The sequence below is a fragment of the Manis pentadactyla genome, chromosome 12, assembly GCF_030020395.1.
Source record: "Manis pentadactyla isolate mManPen7 chromosome 12, mManPen7.hap1, whole genome shotgun sequence".
NCBI lineage: Eukaryota > Metazoa > Chordata > Mammalia > Pholidota > Manidae > Manis > Manis pentadactyla.
Window position 1 is genome coordinate 91,137,815 of NC_080030.1, and position 15,180 is coordinate 91,152,994.

Below are 15,180 nucleotides of genomic sequence, written 5' to 3' on the forward strand. Positions count from 1 at the left end.
CGGCTGCGCACCCCCGCTCCCCGTGGGCTTTCTCTCCACAGCCTCAGTCGGCCTGGGCCACTTCGGAAAGAGCGTTAGTGCCTCCGTGACCATCGCGTTTATCAGCAGGGTCACTTTTTATATTTTCCAGTTGACAGATCAAAGCACTCTGAAGCATGCTGTTGGTTGGGTTTCTTCAGATTCATTGGTGATTGACTATTAAAACACAACTCAGGGGACCCACAAGAACCCTGCAGGGAGACAATGAGAACTCTCTCTGTCTAACTAACATACATAACCGAGTGCATATGGAAATTTTTAAGATTCCTTTCAAATGACAATTAAGGCGCACACGCTTTGTCTTACCTAAGGAGGGACGCAGGTTTTCCTCGCCTAACCCTCGTGCGTCACGCGGTAGCTCTGCTCCATCCCCCAGGGCGGGCTCGCAGCGGAGTCCTCACGGTGGTCCTGCAGCAGGGCGGGGGCCCCGAGCTCACCGCGGTCGGTGGACCTGAGCTTGCGGCGCTCCCACGCTGAGGACCTGAGTCTTTTAGGGTATTTTTGAAGCCAGTACTTAATCAGCCACTTGAGAACCAAAAAGCTCAGTTCAGTGGTATTCAACACAACGCACAGGCCTGAGCTGGCCACCAAGAAGAGGGTGAAGATGGTTTTCTCGGTGGGTTTAGAGATGAAGCACTCCACAGTGCTGGGGCAAGGCTTCAAGTCACACTTCACGAGGTAGGGAACACTGAACCCATCGTACAGCTTGTAAAATAAAACCAGGAAGCCGATTTCAAAACCAGTTTTAACCAGGAGGCTGACCAGGTAAGCGTACCACAGGCTCCTGCCCCTCCTACCCGGGCCGACGGAGAGTCTCTCTCTGGGCCTTTTCTCTCTACCCTCGCAGGAGGCTGCGTGCAGAACCACCAGAAGGGAAGGTGTGGAGACCACGATCAGCTGTAAGGCCCAGAGTCTGACCTGAGAGATGGGGAAGAAGTAGTCAAAGCACACATTTTCACAACCGGGCTGTCTGACGTTGCACTCAAAGTCCTTCTGCTCATCTTTCCACACTTGCTCTGCTGTCACCACGTAGACCAGCACACGGAGGATGCACACAGCCGCAAGCCAAACCCGCCCCATCTCCGTTGAGTGTTTATTGACTCCACTCAGGAGGTCTCTGAGGAACAACCAGCTCATGACTTAGGCTCAAAAGAAGGCAAGGTTCTGCAAAAGAAAACAATTTCATCATGATTCGTTCATTTCTCTTTCGTTGATTATTTCTATATCCTTTTTTGATTATGGGATTATAGAAGATAAACTCAAGTTTCTCTGTTGCTACAAGCCCAGTAAAGGGCTAAGAATCCTATAAGATATGGTCACTTCCAGACAAGATGACATAACTGATCCACAGAAGTAACTGGCTGATCCCATGCCCTGTTTAATTTGGAGTTTTGTTGGTCACCCCACATATAATATGCCATTTTCAAACAAACCCTAGTTTATTGCTTCTCTTTAAGAATGGACAGGTTTTGTTGCTGATTGAAAAATAATTAGATATGAATCCCAAAGTGAATTTGATATCTTGAGGTTCCCCTCACATGCTAGCTTCTCCTGGTTGGAGTCTCTATTCACTTTCTAACTTGTCAATGCCCCTCCCCAGTCCTTAAAGGTCATTCCCTGCGCCTGCTTCTTCCTGTGTCCCACATCCCAGACCAGCTACTGAGCTTGCCCACAATTCAGCAGTGAAGGGAGAGGCTCTTCAAGATGAACTTCTTCCAACTCAAGTTCCCTCACCCTCCAGACCCACTTAGACCCACAACCAGCTAACCGGCTTCACCCGGTTTGGAAGGATAAGTCAGTCTCCTCTGGCCTCGAAGTGATCATTCTGCTTCTACATCCCATCCTTGATCTGTCCGTTTTCCCTGTGACGTATTCTGTATGTCAGCCTCCACCATTCCCTCCTCTCGGCGTGTAAATGTGCTTAAGTGTTGCCCGTCTTCAGCGGGGGGCGCCTGCACAGCTTCTCTTCCTGACAGCTTTTCTTCCTTTGTCCCTTATTTAGACTTTCTGAACTACTATTTACTCTGTTTTTCTGTTCACCATTGCATTTCACTTTTCATGAGCACTTCCACTCGACTACCAAATCGTCTAGATACTTTGGATTTCATTAATTTTTTTCTATGACATTTGATACTGTTGACTGCACTTCTGTTCTTGAGATTTTTTCAGCCTTGACCTTGAGACTCTTCTACCTTCCCTTTTTGTTGGTCTGGTCCCCTTGGTTGTGCCAACTTAGCTTTCTTTGTCCAGCTCTTAAGAGCTCTGTCTTCTGCTCTTTTCTCACTCAAATGCTCTCCCTGGAAAATCTCATTCGTTACCATGGATTCAACTACTGCTTTCAGGTTTCTGACTCTCAAATCTTTCACTCTTCCTCAGCTTTCCGAATCTCACTGCACCTGGTCACCGTCGAAATAACCCACAGGTATCTCAAACTTGGTATGTTCATGTTTGAACTTATTATCTGCCCTGCCTTTGATTTCTTTACCTTGCTAAATGGCCTCACCAATACCCAAGCACCCAAGTTGGAAATCTCACATTCATCCTGGACTCCTCTCTTAAGACCATTTATTACTTGCTCACCAAGGCCTTGTGATTCCTCTTGCATATCTCAAATTCATCGCCAAGTCCCTGCTGAAATCTCTCTTGCCTATCCAGCATTCCACTGCTTTCCATTTCCAGTCTCATCATCTCTTCCCCTCCCCTCCTGCTACATCCTTGATGCTGCTTGACTCTCTTGGGCCTGTCTCTGGCCATCCCTTTTGCTCTTCTCCCTGTACAAGTTGACAGGAAGCGAGGGAGCCTTCCTTTTCATTTCAGTGACATTGTCTTTCCAGCATTCTCTGCTGCCATCGTGTCCTGTGACTGAGCTCCGTGGGCTGGGCCCTGACTTTTGTTTGCTGGGTCCATCATATGCTCAGCACTCTGTTCAGTGCTTTCAAGTTGGTCTCTTACAACCACCCTGAAAGTGGGTTTTTGTTTGATTGGTTTGGTTTGTTTGTTTATGGTGGCAGTTGTTTCGTTCTTTCAGATGAGAAAACAGACTCTGAGAAATACAGTTGCAAAGTAAGATGCAGAGGAGGGTTCAAACCCAATTTCCATGACTCCAAAACAGAGCTGCTCTGCAGTGGCACCACTGGGGTTGGTGACTCTTTGTCACAGCAGCTGCCTGTGCACTGCAGGGTGGTCAGCGGCGGCCCTGCCCTCTACCAGCCAGATGCTGTGACCACCATCTTCTGTCCCCATTTGTGACAACCAGAAATGGCTCCAGACATTGCCACATGTATCCTAGGGCAGGTATCCCAGTTGAAAACCACTGCTATTTTTTTTTTTTGCTTCTTCCCTCCTTCTCTCCCTCCCTTTCTTTCTCCCTCCCTCCCTTTCTCCCTCCCTCCTTCCTTCCTTCCTTCCTTTCCTTCCTTCCTTTTTTCTTTCTTTCTTTCTTTTTGTTCTCTCTCTCTCTTCCTTCCTTCCATCCCCCCCTCCTCCCCCATCTCTTTCTCTTGCTCTTTCTTTCTTTCATTTGCTTGCTGCTGCTCTTAACTTTCTACTATGATCAGAAATGTGGACTGTAGGTCCAGGTCTGCTGCTAATACACTTTGTGATTTCTCAAGTAAAAAACTTTGCCATTTCTGATCCTATTTCCTATTACAAAAATGAGTTACCTCTTGATTTCTCCATAGACTCAGCCAAAAAGAGTATCATGGAGATGATGATGTGAGGGCACCCAAGAAGGTAAGAGAATCGGGGCCTTGTTATGATAGCACACCTGCTGGAGCACAGCACATTATCTCGTGCAGAGAGGACAGTCAGTAGCCCACACCCCGGAGCCCTGACAGGAGATGTATGAGGGCTCAGAGACGTTTTCAGAGAAAACAAACACACGTACACCATGCTGTGCTCACCAGGCGATAAGTACTTCAACGTTCTTGGGTTTCAAAATATAAACAAAATTGTAATAAATAAAAAGGATTCTCCAATCCACCTGAAAGGTTAATGTCTCCATGAATTACTAAAACAAAGCCCCAAAAATTAAAAAGGGGGAAAAAAGTATCATGTTTCCCTGACATGTGTCACTGGGCATTTGTCCATATTATACAAGGCGGTATTTATGTAACATTGCAAAATATTTGAAAGTACCCTGCTAGGCATTTTAGAGAAGGGAGGAAGGTAAGAATGGATCCAGATGGCTCTGCTAGAAGAAAAGCTGTAAGAAAGCAACTAGTGTTTGAACAGCATCAGAAGACGGATGCCATCAAATGTGTCAGGATTATGAATTTCATTTGACTGAGAAATGGTCATCCTGTTTTGAAATTTTCTGCTAATGGAAAGGCAGTAGCTTTTCTCAGAAGGGAGGAAGGAGTGTTCTAACATAAGTTCACCTTTAATAGAGGGGTTTTAGCATGATAGGTAAGAGACTAGGGACAGTGTTGGATTCCTTGGGTTCAAGTCCAAGCCCTTCTCTGATGATAATACCTACCTCTTGGGACTCAAAATAGCCTGATGCATGGTAGATGCTCAATAAGCATTATCATTATTATTTTCTTATTTTGTCATTAAAAACCTTTTTGGTGTCAAAGTGAAGTCTTTCCAATTGCAAGTTAAATATTATTTTTCCTAACTCTGTTCCTGTTAAGGTGGATGGTGATTAAGGATCTCCATGTAATAGCCCTTTAAGTATTAAAGCTTAAATAAAATCATTAGCTCAACCTTTTTACCTCTTAATGATAATTCATATTATTTCCTTATTTTTAAATAAGGGTCATTAATTTATCTCTTCTCTTAAATCAACAAGGATTACTCCCAATTTTTGAAGAGTTTCCATTTACCAATTCTAATGTACCAATTCTCCTATGACTTTCTCCTGTCTTTTAAGAAGTAGCAGTTAGCTGCATAGGAATTTAGTTTGGAAAATTCAGTTAATCAAATATTTTCAGAAAGTAAAATATAAAATATTCCCAGTATCAGGAATAATGTTGGAAATGTAAAAATCTGATTTTTTAATTTTTCATCTCAATTAAAAGTGGAGTTGAGAAAAAGGTGCTAGGATAGCCAGACTTCCACATGCAAAAGAATGAATGGATCCCTGCCTCATACAATTTTTAAAAATTAACTCAAAATGGGTCAGTATAAGAGCTAACACTATAAAACTCTTAGAAGAATACATAGGGGTAAATCATCATGACCTTAGGTAATGATTGTTAGGTAAGGCACCAAAGCATGAATAACAAAAGAAACAAAATAGATAAATTGGATTTCATCAAAGTTAAAAACATTTGTTTATCAAAGGACATTATCAGGAAGGTGACAAGACAACCAAGAAAAGGAGAAAAAAATATTGATAAGCCATCTGTCTGGTAATATCTAGAAATATAAGGAACTATAAAACTCAACAACAAAAAACAATTTGAAAATGGGCAAAAGATTTCAATCCACAAATGAAAAGATGTTCAATACCATTAGTCATTAGGGAAATGCAAATGAAACTACAATGTTAGATACCACTTCACACTAGGATGAGTATCATTTTAAAAATGTAAAATAACAAGTGTTGGTATGAATGTGGAGAAATTATACAGAGTTGGTGGGAATGTAAAATGGTGCTGTCACCGTGGAGAATAGGTTGGCAAGTCATAAAGCTAAACATAGAATTACCAGCAATGCCACTTCTGGGTTACATATCCCCAAAAACTGAAAGCAGGGGCTCAAAGAGATACTTATATGCCAGTGTTCATTGCAATATTATTCTCAACAGCGAACAGCTGGAAACAATCCAAGTTACCATCAACAGCTGAGTGGACACAAAAAGGTGGTATATATGGAATAGTATTCAGTCATAAGAAGCAATTAAGTTCTGGTACATAGTACAGCCAAGATGAACCTTGAAAATGTTATGGTAAGTGAAGTAAGTCAAACACAAAGAACAAACAGGTTGGGGGCATCCACCGTAGTTACAAGGGGTATCCAGAAGAAGCGAATTCTTAGAGACAGAAAATAGGTTACAGTTTATTTGGGACTGGAAGGAAAGGAAAATGGGTAGTTATTGCTTAATGGTTACAGAGTTTCACTTGGGGAAGAAAAGGTTTGGAGATAGTGGCAGTAGTTTTACAATACTGATAACATAATTAATGTCATTCAGTTGTACACTCAAAAATGATTAAAATGGCAAATTCTATGTTATGTATATTTTACCCCAATGAAAAAGTTCCTATTTAATATCCTATTTAGAATCTAAGGGAACAAAAGGGGTCCAAATAACCTGGGCATTTAAGGAGAACTGTTTAGGTAGGGAGCAGAAATAGGGACAAAGGAAAATATGAATAAGGCTTATCAATGAAAAAAATTCTTAGATGATTTTATGTTTTCATGATTTTGCTCATATTTTCTACAATAAAAACAGGCAAAATTAAACCTGAAAAAAGCCTAATAAAAAAGAAACACTGAGAAATCAGAGAACTATCACTGTTTCACGTGCATGTCTTTTCTAACAGTTGGAAGTTGAAAAGGCCTGTCTGTAGAATAAAGGTTTACAAATCAAGTTTATCAACATACACCTGGAAGGGTACCACGGAGAAAAATCACGTGACAATTCGTGTTCAATCTTCCTTGCCTCTAAACACATGTCCCTGACTCCCCAAATTACATGTCTCCAGCCCAGGCCTCTCACCTCCTCGCTCCAGCTGCCTCCTTGTCACCGCCACTAGGATGTCGTCTCATAAACCTAAGGTGTCCAGAGGTGAGCGCCCGCTGTCGCTTATTCCCCTTGCCGCCGCCTCCCAAAACACGGCTCCTCCTCCAGGGCTCCCGACCTCAGCTACCGGCCACCACCCACCCTCCTGCGGAAGCCGGAAGCCTGGGAGCCGCTCTTCGCCTTCTGTCTGCCCCAAGCCCCACGTCCAGTCTGTAGTGAAGTCTGAAGTTTCTACCTCTGAAATGCGACCCGAAACTTTTCATTCTATTCATCTGCTCTGCCACCACCCTAGTCTGAGCCTCCCCGGTCCCCTGCCTGGTGCACCACCGTAGCCTTCCTGTCTCCCCTTTTCCCATTCTTGGCGTCCTCCGAATCATTCTCCATTCCACAGCCAGATTAACGTTTCAAGTGGAGATTTATGTCATCTCGTTTTTCTGCTTAATGCCCTAACATGGCTTCCCATTTGCACTTAGAGTAGAAAAAGAAAGCCAAATACTCACTGGATGACGAAGCCCTGCTTCCACGGTTCCCTTGCCCCATTTCTCTGACCTCGTCTTGCATCTCCAAGCTACATGAATTCCAGGCCTGCTCCGCTTTCACCTCCTCCTCTGGACCCTGAGTGCATTTTGTCCCTCCTACCTGCAATGCTCCTGTCTCCTTCGCCTGAACCAGAGACACTTTCCTTGATCCCACCAATTAAATTTAGTCTTCCTTGGTACTCTTGTGCGTAATAGTGGCTTCTTTTCCTTCATGCCACTTATAACTTAGAATCACGTACTTAAGTGATTAATATCTCTATAGTCTGTGTGTTTTATAAAGAAGGGGTTAAGGTTGTCAGATTGAGCAAATAAAAATGCAGGATATCCAGTGAAATTTGAAATTCAGATAAGCAAGGAATGATTTTTTAGTATAAGTATGCCACCCAGTATTTGGGATTATTTATATTAAAAAAGTATTCACTGAGTCTACTCACATTCACCAACACCACTTTGGTGAGAAGGTGCATCCTTCCCCCCCCACCTACCTACGTCTCCCCCTCTCAAGCGCCCACATGATTCACGTCTCCAGGTTGGTACTACTCCCCCTCCTTTCTGCCCCACCTTCCCTCACCGCCTCCCAAGTGCAATCTGTCTCTCTGCAGATCTGTCCTGAACCTCGGCACACACCGGAGCCCTTGGTGATATAACACCTTACCTAGTCTCATAGAGATTGTTTCTCCCCAAAGAACCTTATGTGCTGTTGCAGTCAAAGACCATGTTTTCTTCTTGTTTTGTGCCCTCCAAAGTGGTTAGCATAAAGCAGGTGTTCAGTAAATATTTATTAGCTACATTTAGCAAAAGAAACAGCAAAGTTGAATCTCAGATAAAATATTCAGTCTCAAATTTCTTTGCATTTTGCCAAGATGAAGCCCCCATGCAGTCCTCATGGGCCTTAACTCTTCCCCCTGATCACTCTAAGAGAATTCAACTCAAAGAAGAAATTAAAGTAATTTTCATATCACTTAACTGTCATATCTAATACTAATATTGACAGGAAATATCCATTCACTCCTATTTACTCAGTTCAAATGTCAAATTTATAGCAAGGGTGGTTTTCATTACTGGCATCAATGTTGATTTAGTTATTTCATAGTTTTATTAAAAATCCCAGATGGAATGTGGCTGGGAAATGGCGCCAGCGTGTGTGTTGGTACACACGCACATGCGTGTGCCAGAGATCTAAGAAGTCAGAATCATCTGGTTGGCTCAATAATGACTGAACAATCGTTTTATCCCTCCTCTTCACAACAGACACCTATCTAATCCTCAAAATGGGGACTTTGGAGGAGAATTGTGTAAATGGAAAATTTTAAATAACTATTCCCTGTGTGCTGCATATTCAGGAGTCACAACCGAATGAATACGTACAGAAAATTAATCTGTACATGTCGAATTCTGCTCACTTAGAGGGAACTTGCTTTAAAGTATCACTGTGAGTGAAGAGATATGCGTGAGTAAGTTCACTTGAAGCATTTAGGATAGCACCTGGTGCATAACAAATATCAATTTAAGTATCATCAATGTAAGATTGGAGGTACCGGTGGGAGGAAAGCGAGGATAGTGCAAGTGGAACAAAGACAGCACCAAATAGTTCTGTGCCATATAAGGAAGGAACGGACAGCTCTTCCTGGATTCCAGTCTGGTGACATGCCAACAAACCCTGGATGCAGACCCCCTCCATCTGGAAGGAGGAGACCTCTGGCTGTCCATCACCCGATCCTGAGCCAATAAAAATTCCCCACATACCCCTGGCGTGGCCCACTTCCCTCTCCCTTTCCTGTGCTTATAAAAACTCCCAGTCTGCCTAGTTGGGCGTGACTTCTCCAGCCTGTGTCTGTGCATACTGGTGAACCTTGCCCAGGTTTGTGCTCAAATAAACTGCCTGGCCTTTTGTTGCCTCTCGTCGCCTGCTCATTTCTGTTAGAATTTATCTTACAATCATCATCAAACCAGTAAAATTTGAAGAACTTCCCCCTCTCCCAAAATCCAACCAAAATTCCCCCACAAACTATTCCAAGATTCTACTAACTGTTCAAGAGAAATGAAGAGTACAGTCACAGAAATTAAAAATACAAGAAGTTAAGAATTCAATCAAGAGAAACTGAGAATAAAATATGACATTCTGGAGTGAGAGCAAAGTCATGCTAAATTAAGAAAGTCAGAATTTGGAGATAAATACCTCCTTTCCTAATCATGGGAAACTATTATCTATTTACAGAAGAAACCCATCCCCAAAAGATTACCTGTTTGTATTCCTGGGATAACCTGGAAAACACTAGAATGTTGGTAAATACAAAGGTATAGATTATGCAAGACCTTGTGCATCAAGGTGAGAATTGGAAACTTATTTTCCAATCATAACAACCAAACTGTACCCTGAGTAAAGTGGATAATAAACGAAGGAAGAGAAGCTAACCCAACTGTGTGGTCCTGCGACTGGCATAATGACCTGGCAGCAAACATTAGCAAAAGTACAGAGCTCTGCAAGAAAGACAGATGCACAGAAATTACGTTGCATGGTTCTATACCTAGAGAAAACACTCTGATGTGCAGATATGAAATATTCCATTTCTGTCTTCTGCAGCCAAGGATCCTGGATTTTCTGGAACAAGCCTATTGAAAACATGCTAAGCTGTTGTTAGAACTAGTGAGAACACATACAAGGGGCAAGTTCCAAAAGTGAGTTACAACAATCATGTTGTATGGCCAAGGATAGTTTGTGCGTCTGAGTTTTGTACCTCCTGGATTGCATGTCTGTTACACTCATTTGATTCTCATTACTCCTATTTACCTAGCAACCTTCTGAGTAATAATTTTCTTGCCAAGGAGATTAGATACAGAGTCTCTGGGGAGAAGCTTTATAAAGTAGGGTCCTCCGGGCTTGGTTAATGCAGATGAACTGACTCAGCGCTGGGCGAACCGGGCACCTGAGCTCCTGAACCTTCGGGACTGAATGCAGCCCACCCATCCTCTGAACTGCAGCATGAGCTTTGCTATGCCAACAGCTCCCCACCACATGGGGGTCTTAACTCGTGTGGTTCAGGGACTGGCAAGAGGGAGCTGGAGACCTTCTCTGTAATGACTAAAAAATGCTGTTTTGAAACTTGTGTTTGAGGGACACTGGATTTCCAATTACCTTGCCAAACCCGGGTCCTGCATGACTGGTCCCCTCACCCCCTCCGTGAGGTTGCTGGATTTTCTGGTTCATTTATAACTCTACCCTCCCTTGCACGCAAATCATTTTACCTCTAAAGAAAAGGGTTTCCTCTCAAGGGCTTTTTTTCTCCCTCTGAGGCATGCTGAGCATATTGTCGGTTACAACTCCCTTTAAACCCCCTGTTTGAATACAACGCATTTTCAGTTTTAGAGGTAGCCCATTTGGAAAACCCATAAAACAGAGTGTTTTTTAACCCAGGATTGTGGCCCCTGAGGGTCTGCTGTTAGATTCTCTCAAGGGCCTAAGGGAAGTTTATGTGTGTATTTTGTTCTCATGTTTTTTTTTAAAAAAATAACACTGGATGACTAGCTCGTAACTAAGGACTTCCACGGGATTTCAGCACTCATGTTGATCAGGGTTTGACAAACTACACAGCTTTCAAAACAAACCCAGTCTACAGCCTGCTTTACAAACAAACTTTTCTTTGGATGCAGCCATGCCCATTCATTTACTATTTTCTGTGGCTGCTTTCATGCTAAAATACCAGAACTGACTAGTTGCAACAGAGATACCAAGGCCCTCAAAACCTAAAATATTTACCAACTGGCTTTTTGCAAAAAAAGTTTGCTGACCTCTGACACATCATATATAAAGTCATATTGAGCCTAGTTGCAGAATTTTCATTGTTTGGGCTTATGAGAAACCCAGGATGGGTCGTGCTCACGAGAAAGTCAAATGAAGCTGCCCTGAGAGTCGGCAGGAATGAAGCCTGCCAGGGGTTTGGATGGAGACAGGGGAGGAGGAATCCCTTACCCATCCCGCGGTGGGAGAGGGAGGGCCAGCTCCTGCTGTCAGTATCTTACTCTCTGAATGAGGAGAAATTTAACTTCAGCAAAACATCTTTTGTCCACTAAAGTTTAGTTAATTTTACTTTTATTGATTTTGTGATGTTTGATTTTTCCATTGTCAATACAGTAGCATAAAAGCCACAAGTCTAATGATCAACCTATAGATGTAAAATTACATCTACTTTTAGGTTTTATAGATATAAATAATAGTTTACTAAAAAATAGATTGTTAACACTGAGGGCCACGAGCAACCCTGAGTAGGAGAGTATCACCCACATGGGCTGATGCGCGTACATGTGTAAGGCTTGCCAGGTATTTTTAATCTTGTGTGAATAAAGGCATTGTCATGTTTAGAGGCTTCTCTCTGAGGAACAGAGCAAAGGTTATCCTCAAGTCACATAGAAAGAGCCACCAAAAGGTCCTGGGCTGTTTCCATGGGCTCCCATTGTCTCACTCAGGCACACCAGCCCACACCCTGTGCCCAGGCCAGGCATTCTGACTTGGCCACAACTTCCAAAAGCCCTCAAGTCAATCACACATTCCAAATAAGCAACTTTCCTTAGAGGCAGCTTATCCAGAACGGACATCTGTGATACTGCGTCAAGCTGAATAGCAGAATGTTGAGGTCTGTAATAATCAGGATTCCTTCTCTCTCTGGATCTTTTTGGAAAGAAGTCATGAGTACCCAATTGCAAGAAACCCCATTTTCCCATTAAGTAAACAAATCCTATCAAAAGGGGAACAAGCCCAACTTACCTCTTGACACAAACGTGGAGATGGAGAAGAGATTCAGTCAGTGTTCTTCTGATGAAAAATCATGAGTTGATTGTTATTTCCCTGAAAGGAATCTAGTGCTTTAAGCTCAGGAAAATGGAGTCTAGTGGTTTCCAAGGTAGTGTCAACCAAACAGGTGTAACCTGATCATTTGTTTTGGCTCATAACTTGGAGGAGAATTCATGTGTCCCTGCTATTTACAATATACATTAAAGGAGAGCTGGAACTGGACAAAGGAATTCAAAGTCACTCACATACACACGGTTCATCAAACGTCTATTTTTATAAAACCTTGTCATCATCTACACAAAGAAGCTGGAACAATGACAGAGTGTGTTTCATTGCTTTAAATGACTCTCCAAGATTATGTTCCAAAACCTATGTACAAAAAAACCCAAAAGAACAATTTAAGTCAATCTTAGATGAATTTACTTTAACTTCATATGACTTATTCTTAGAAATCCCGAAAGTGAAAACGCATAGTAAAAGTCACTTTCCCAACTCAAGAAGCATTGATAACAGATATTTTCTGTTTATGACAAGCAGATGAGAAAGAGAGAGAGAAAAGTGTTTTATCTTTGGGGGACCATTTCTAGGAGTGAGTTCAACTAAAATTAGAGATGTAGGAATGAAATGAAATCATTTCTTTCTTGGAATAAGAGCTTAGAAACAGAATTTTACAGTGGAAATGATATTAGATAGCATGATATTTAATACCTTCATTTTAAAGATAAGAAAACAGAACCACAAAGGGCAGCTGCCTCAGGTCCCAGATCCAGCATAGAAAGTAGAGAAGAGAACTGGGGCTGAAACTTCCTGCCTCTGCACTGTGACAGCCGCCTCCACAGGCCACGTGAACTTTCATGCACGTTCTCGCATATGGTTTTAATGTTCATGACCTTTCAAGTTATTCCACATATTCATATATTCAATCCAAAATTCAAGAAGAGTACAGTTTATTTTGAAAATTTATCAGCTTATACTGTTAATTACATTACTTGATAATTACTGGATAAACCTTCTCCATACCCAATAAAGCACATCTTGTTTTGTTTGGTTTTGTTTTTACAGAGATCCCAGGATTCCAGAATGGGTTACCCAGTTTCCAAAGGGTTATTAGAAGCCTGGGCATAAGCCTTGTCTCTAGAATTGATCATCTCTTCCAATTTCCACTCCTTTGTTTATAATTAGCATTTACTAGACTTTATACATGGACTTAAAACATTTGTCTGTGCTGAGACACTTTCTGCCAGGAACGGTTGGACTGACACCATTTGTTGTTAGAGCGACCTTCGGGGGCCTTACTGAAGCCCCTGGTGCTAATGACTCAGAGGTCCCCAGCCCTCCAATAACGTCAGCAGGAAGCAGTTGATGTTCAGCACAGCAGAGGCGCAATTTTCTAGACAAATATCCCTGCCCTCCAGGATCTTGCAGCACCTTGAAGAGAAGCTAAGGGAGGGAGAAATCACCAGGAGACGGATAACTAGGAGAGGCTCTGCAGAACAGGTGGGATATGGTTGGAACTTTAGGGAACAAAAAGGCCAAACAAGGGTGTGTTCTGGGCAAAGTGCTTCTGCTGAACCCTCCACCTTCTCAGTTACACTCACAACTCTTTCTCTGCTTTTGACAAATATTTAGTTCTTCCACCTCCATTGTTTGTTTGGAAGAAACAAACATAATAAAGACTGAAAAAGAGAGTGGAGTATTATACTAGAAATAACACCACTCCGAAGTCAAAACTCTAAAGGTGGAAAGAAATAAGAGAAGAGAGACCTGGAAAAAATATGAAATGAATACTGTGAACTTTCTTCTCTTCTGCTCCCTTAAGATTTGGATTCTGATAGCTTTCCCTTCAGGATGAGAATGTGGCCCCGCAGGATGGCTGCAAGAGAGGCAGTGTCAGCCAGAGCCTTCGAATGTCCAGTGTGTCCCCCTGGATAAGCTGCACAAGGGCGGGGACTGCAGGCGTCGCTCCATGAAGAAAGGCCACAGGGTCATGCTGAGTGCAGACACCGTATAAAGAGACACAACCAAGGTCCTGAGGTCAACATTTCAGCTGGCAGCGATGTCAGAATGACAGGTGACTTGGGAGCCATCACACACAGAGCTCTGTGCTCCGACCTGGACTTGCGTCATCTCTCTCAGTATCATGTCTCTCCCAGAGAAGATTGGGATTCCTTCTAATCAGGTTAAACACAGTCGGAGCACTTTTTGTTCTATCCTCAGTAGGATCTGACAAACTCAAGCAGGTCTAGAAGACAGTGACCAGGGTGGAGATAATGTCTCTAAACACATTATAAAAAGGATCAGAGCAACTGGAGGTGTTTAGCCTGGAGGGGAAAAGTCCAAGGGAGTTAATTACCAGAATTTGGTGTCAATTCTATTTCGGGATTTTTTTTGCAGTAGTATAGATCCCTTGGACTCTGAGTTCAGACGAACCAGGGTTGGAATCCTGCACCTACTTCCCATTTAATTCTGGACCTTGCTTAAGACACTTGAGTTCTCTGAGCTTCCATTTCCTTGTCTGCAGAATGCGAAAGGCATGCCCTACCTCAGTGTCCTTAAAGTGGCTAAATGAGGTAACAACTCCTCAATAAATGGCAGCTCTCATTATCTCTGCCTACTGAAAGCAAAACTGACCTTGGATTATGAGATTTTTCTGACCAAAAGGTGGCACCAGAAATGAGAGAAGCATGCCTAGACTTGAAAAATAAAAAATTTTCCACAAAGCACATTAGGAGAGGACTTGCCTCCACATCTCAGATCGATTGCTTCGGCGTACAATGTGTGAACACAAGATACCTACATGAAGAAGGAAGCACTGGTCTCTTTCAAACAAATTCTCACAGCGATTCTCAGTTATACCAGGAGCTTGTAGATTTGTAGCATCTAGAACAACTCCAGAAAAACAGTAAATGCTACTTAATAACAACTGATGTTTGTGGCATCAAGAGCTTTTGAGGTGCTGCTTTGTGGTGAGGGTGGGTGGAAGGGCTCTGTGCCTTGAGCTTCTGCCTCTTATTCTGGTGCTGGAGGTGATTCATCCGTCTTCTGACTGATGTAGAGAAGGATCGAGGAAAACTATTACTTGGGTACAGAATATCCAAGGGAAGTAAGGAAGGCCACATTTTAGC

General features: G+C 42.7%; 1 protein-coding gene across 2 annotated transcripts; it reads right to left on the reverse strand.

The window, feature by feature from the left end:
• Positions 1-270: 270 nt before the first annotated feature.
• GJB7 (gap junction protein beta 7) lies at positions 271-12,144 on the reverse strand. 2 transcript variants are annotated; one of them, XM_036912165.2, is made up of 3 exons: positions 12,029-12,133; positions 11,237-11,289; positions 271-1,203 (listed from the first exon to the last, which is right to left on the reverse strand). In XM_036912165.2, exon 3 carries the CDS (start codon positions 1,174-1,176, stop codon positions 373-375), a length of 804 nt encoding a protein of 267 aa, XP_036768060.2. In that variant the 5' UTR covers positions 1,177-1,203; positions 11,237-11,289; positions 12,029-12,133; the 3' UTR covers positions 271-372. The 2 variants fall into 2 exon arrangements, with proteins under 2 accessions (XP_036768060.2, XP_036768059.2); XM_036912164.2 differs by lacking the exon at positions 11,237-11,289 and having other exon boundaries at positions 12,029-12,144.
• Between the last annotated feature and the right edge of the window lie 3,036 nt (positions 12,145-15,180).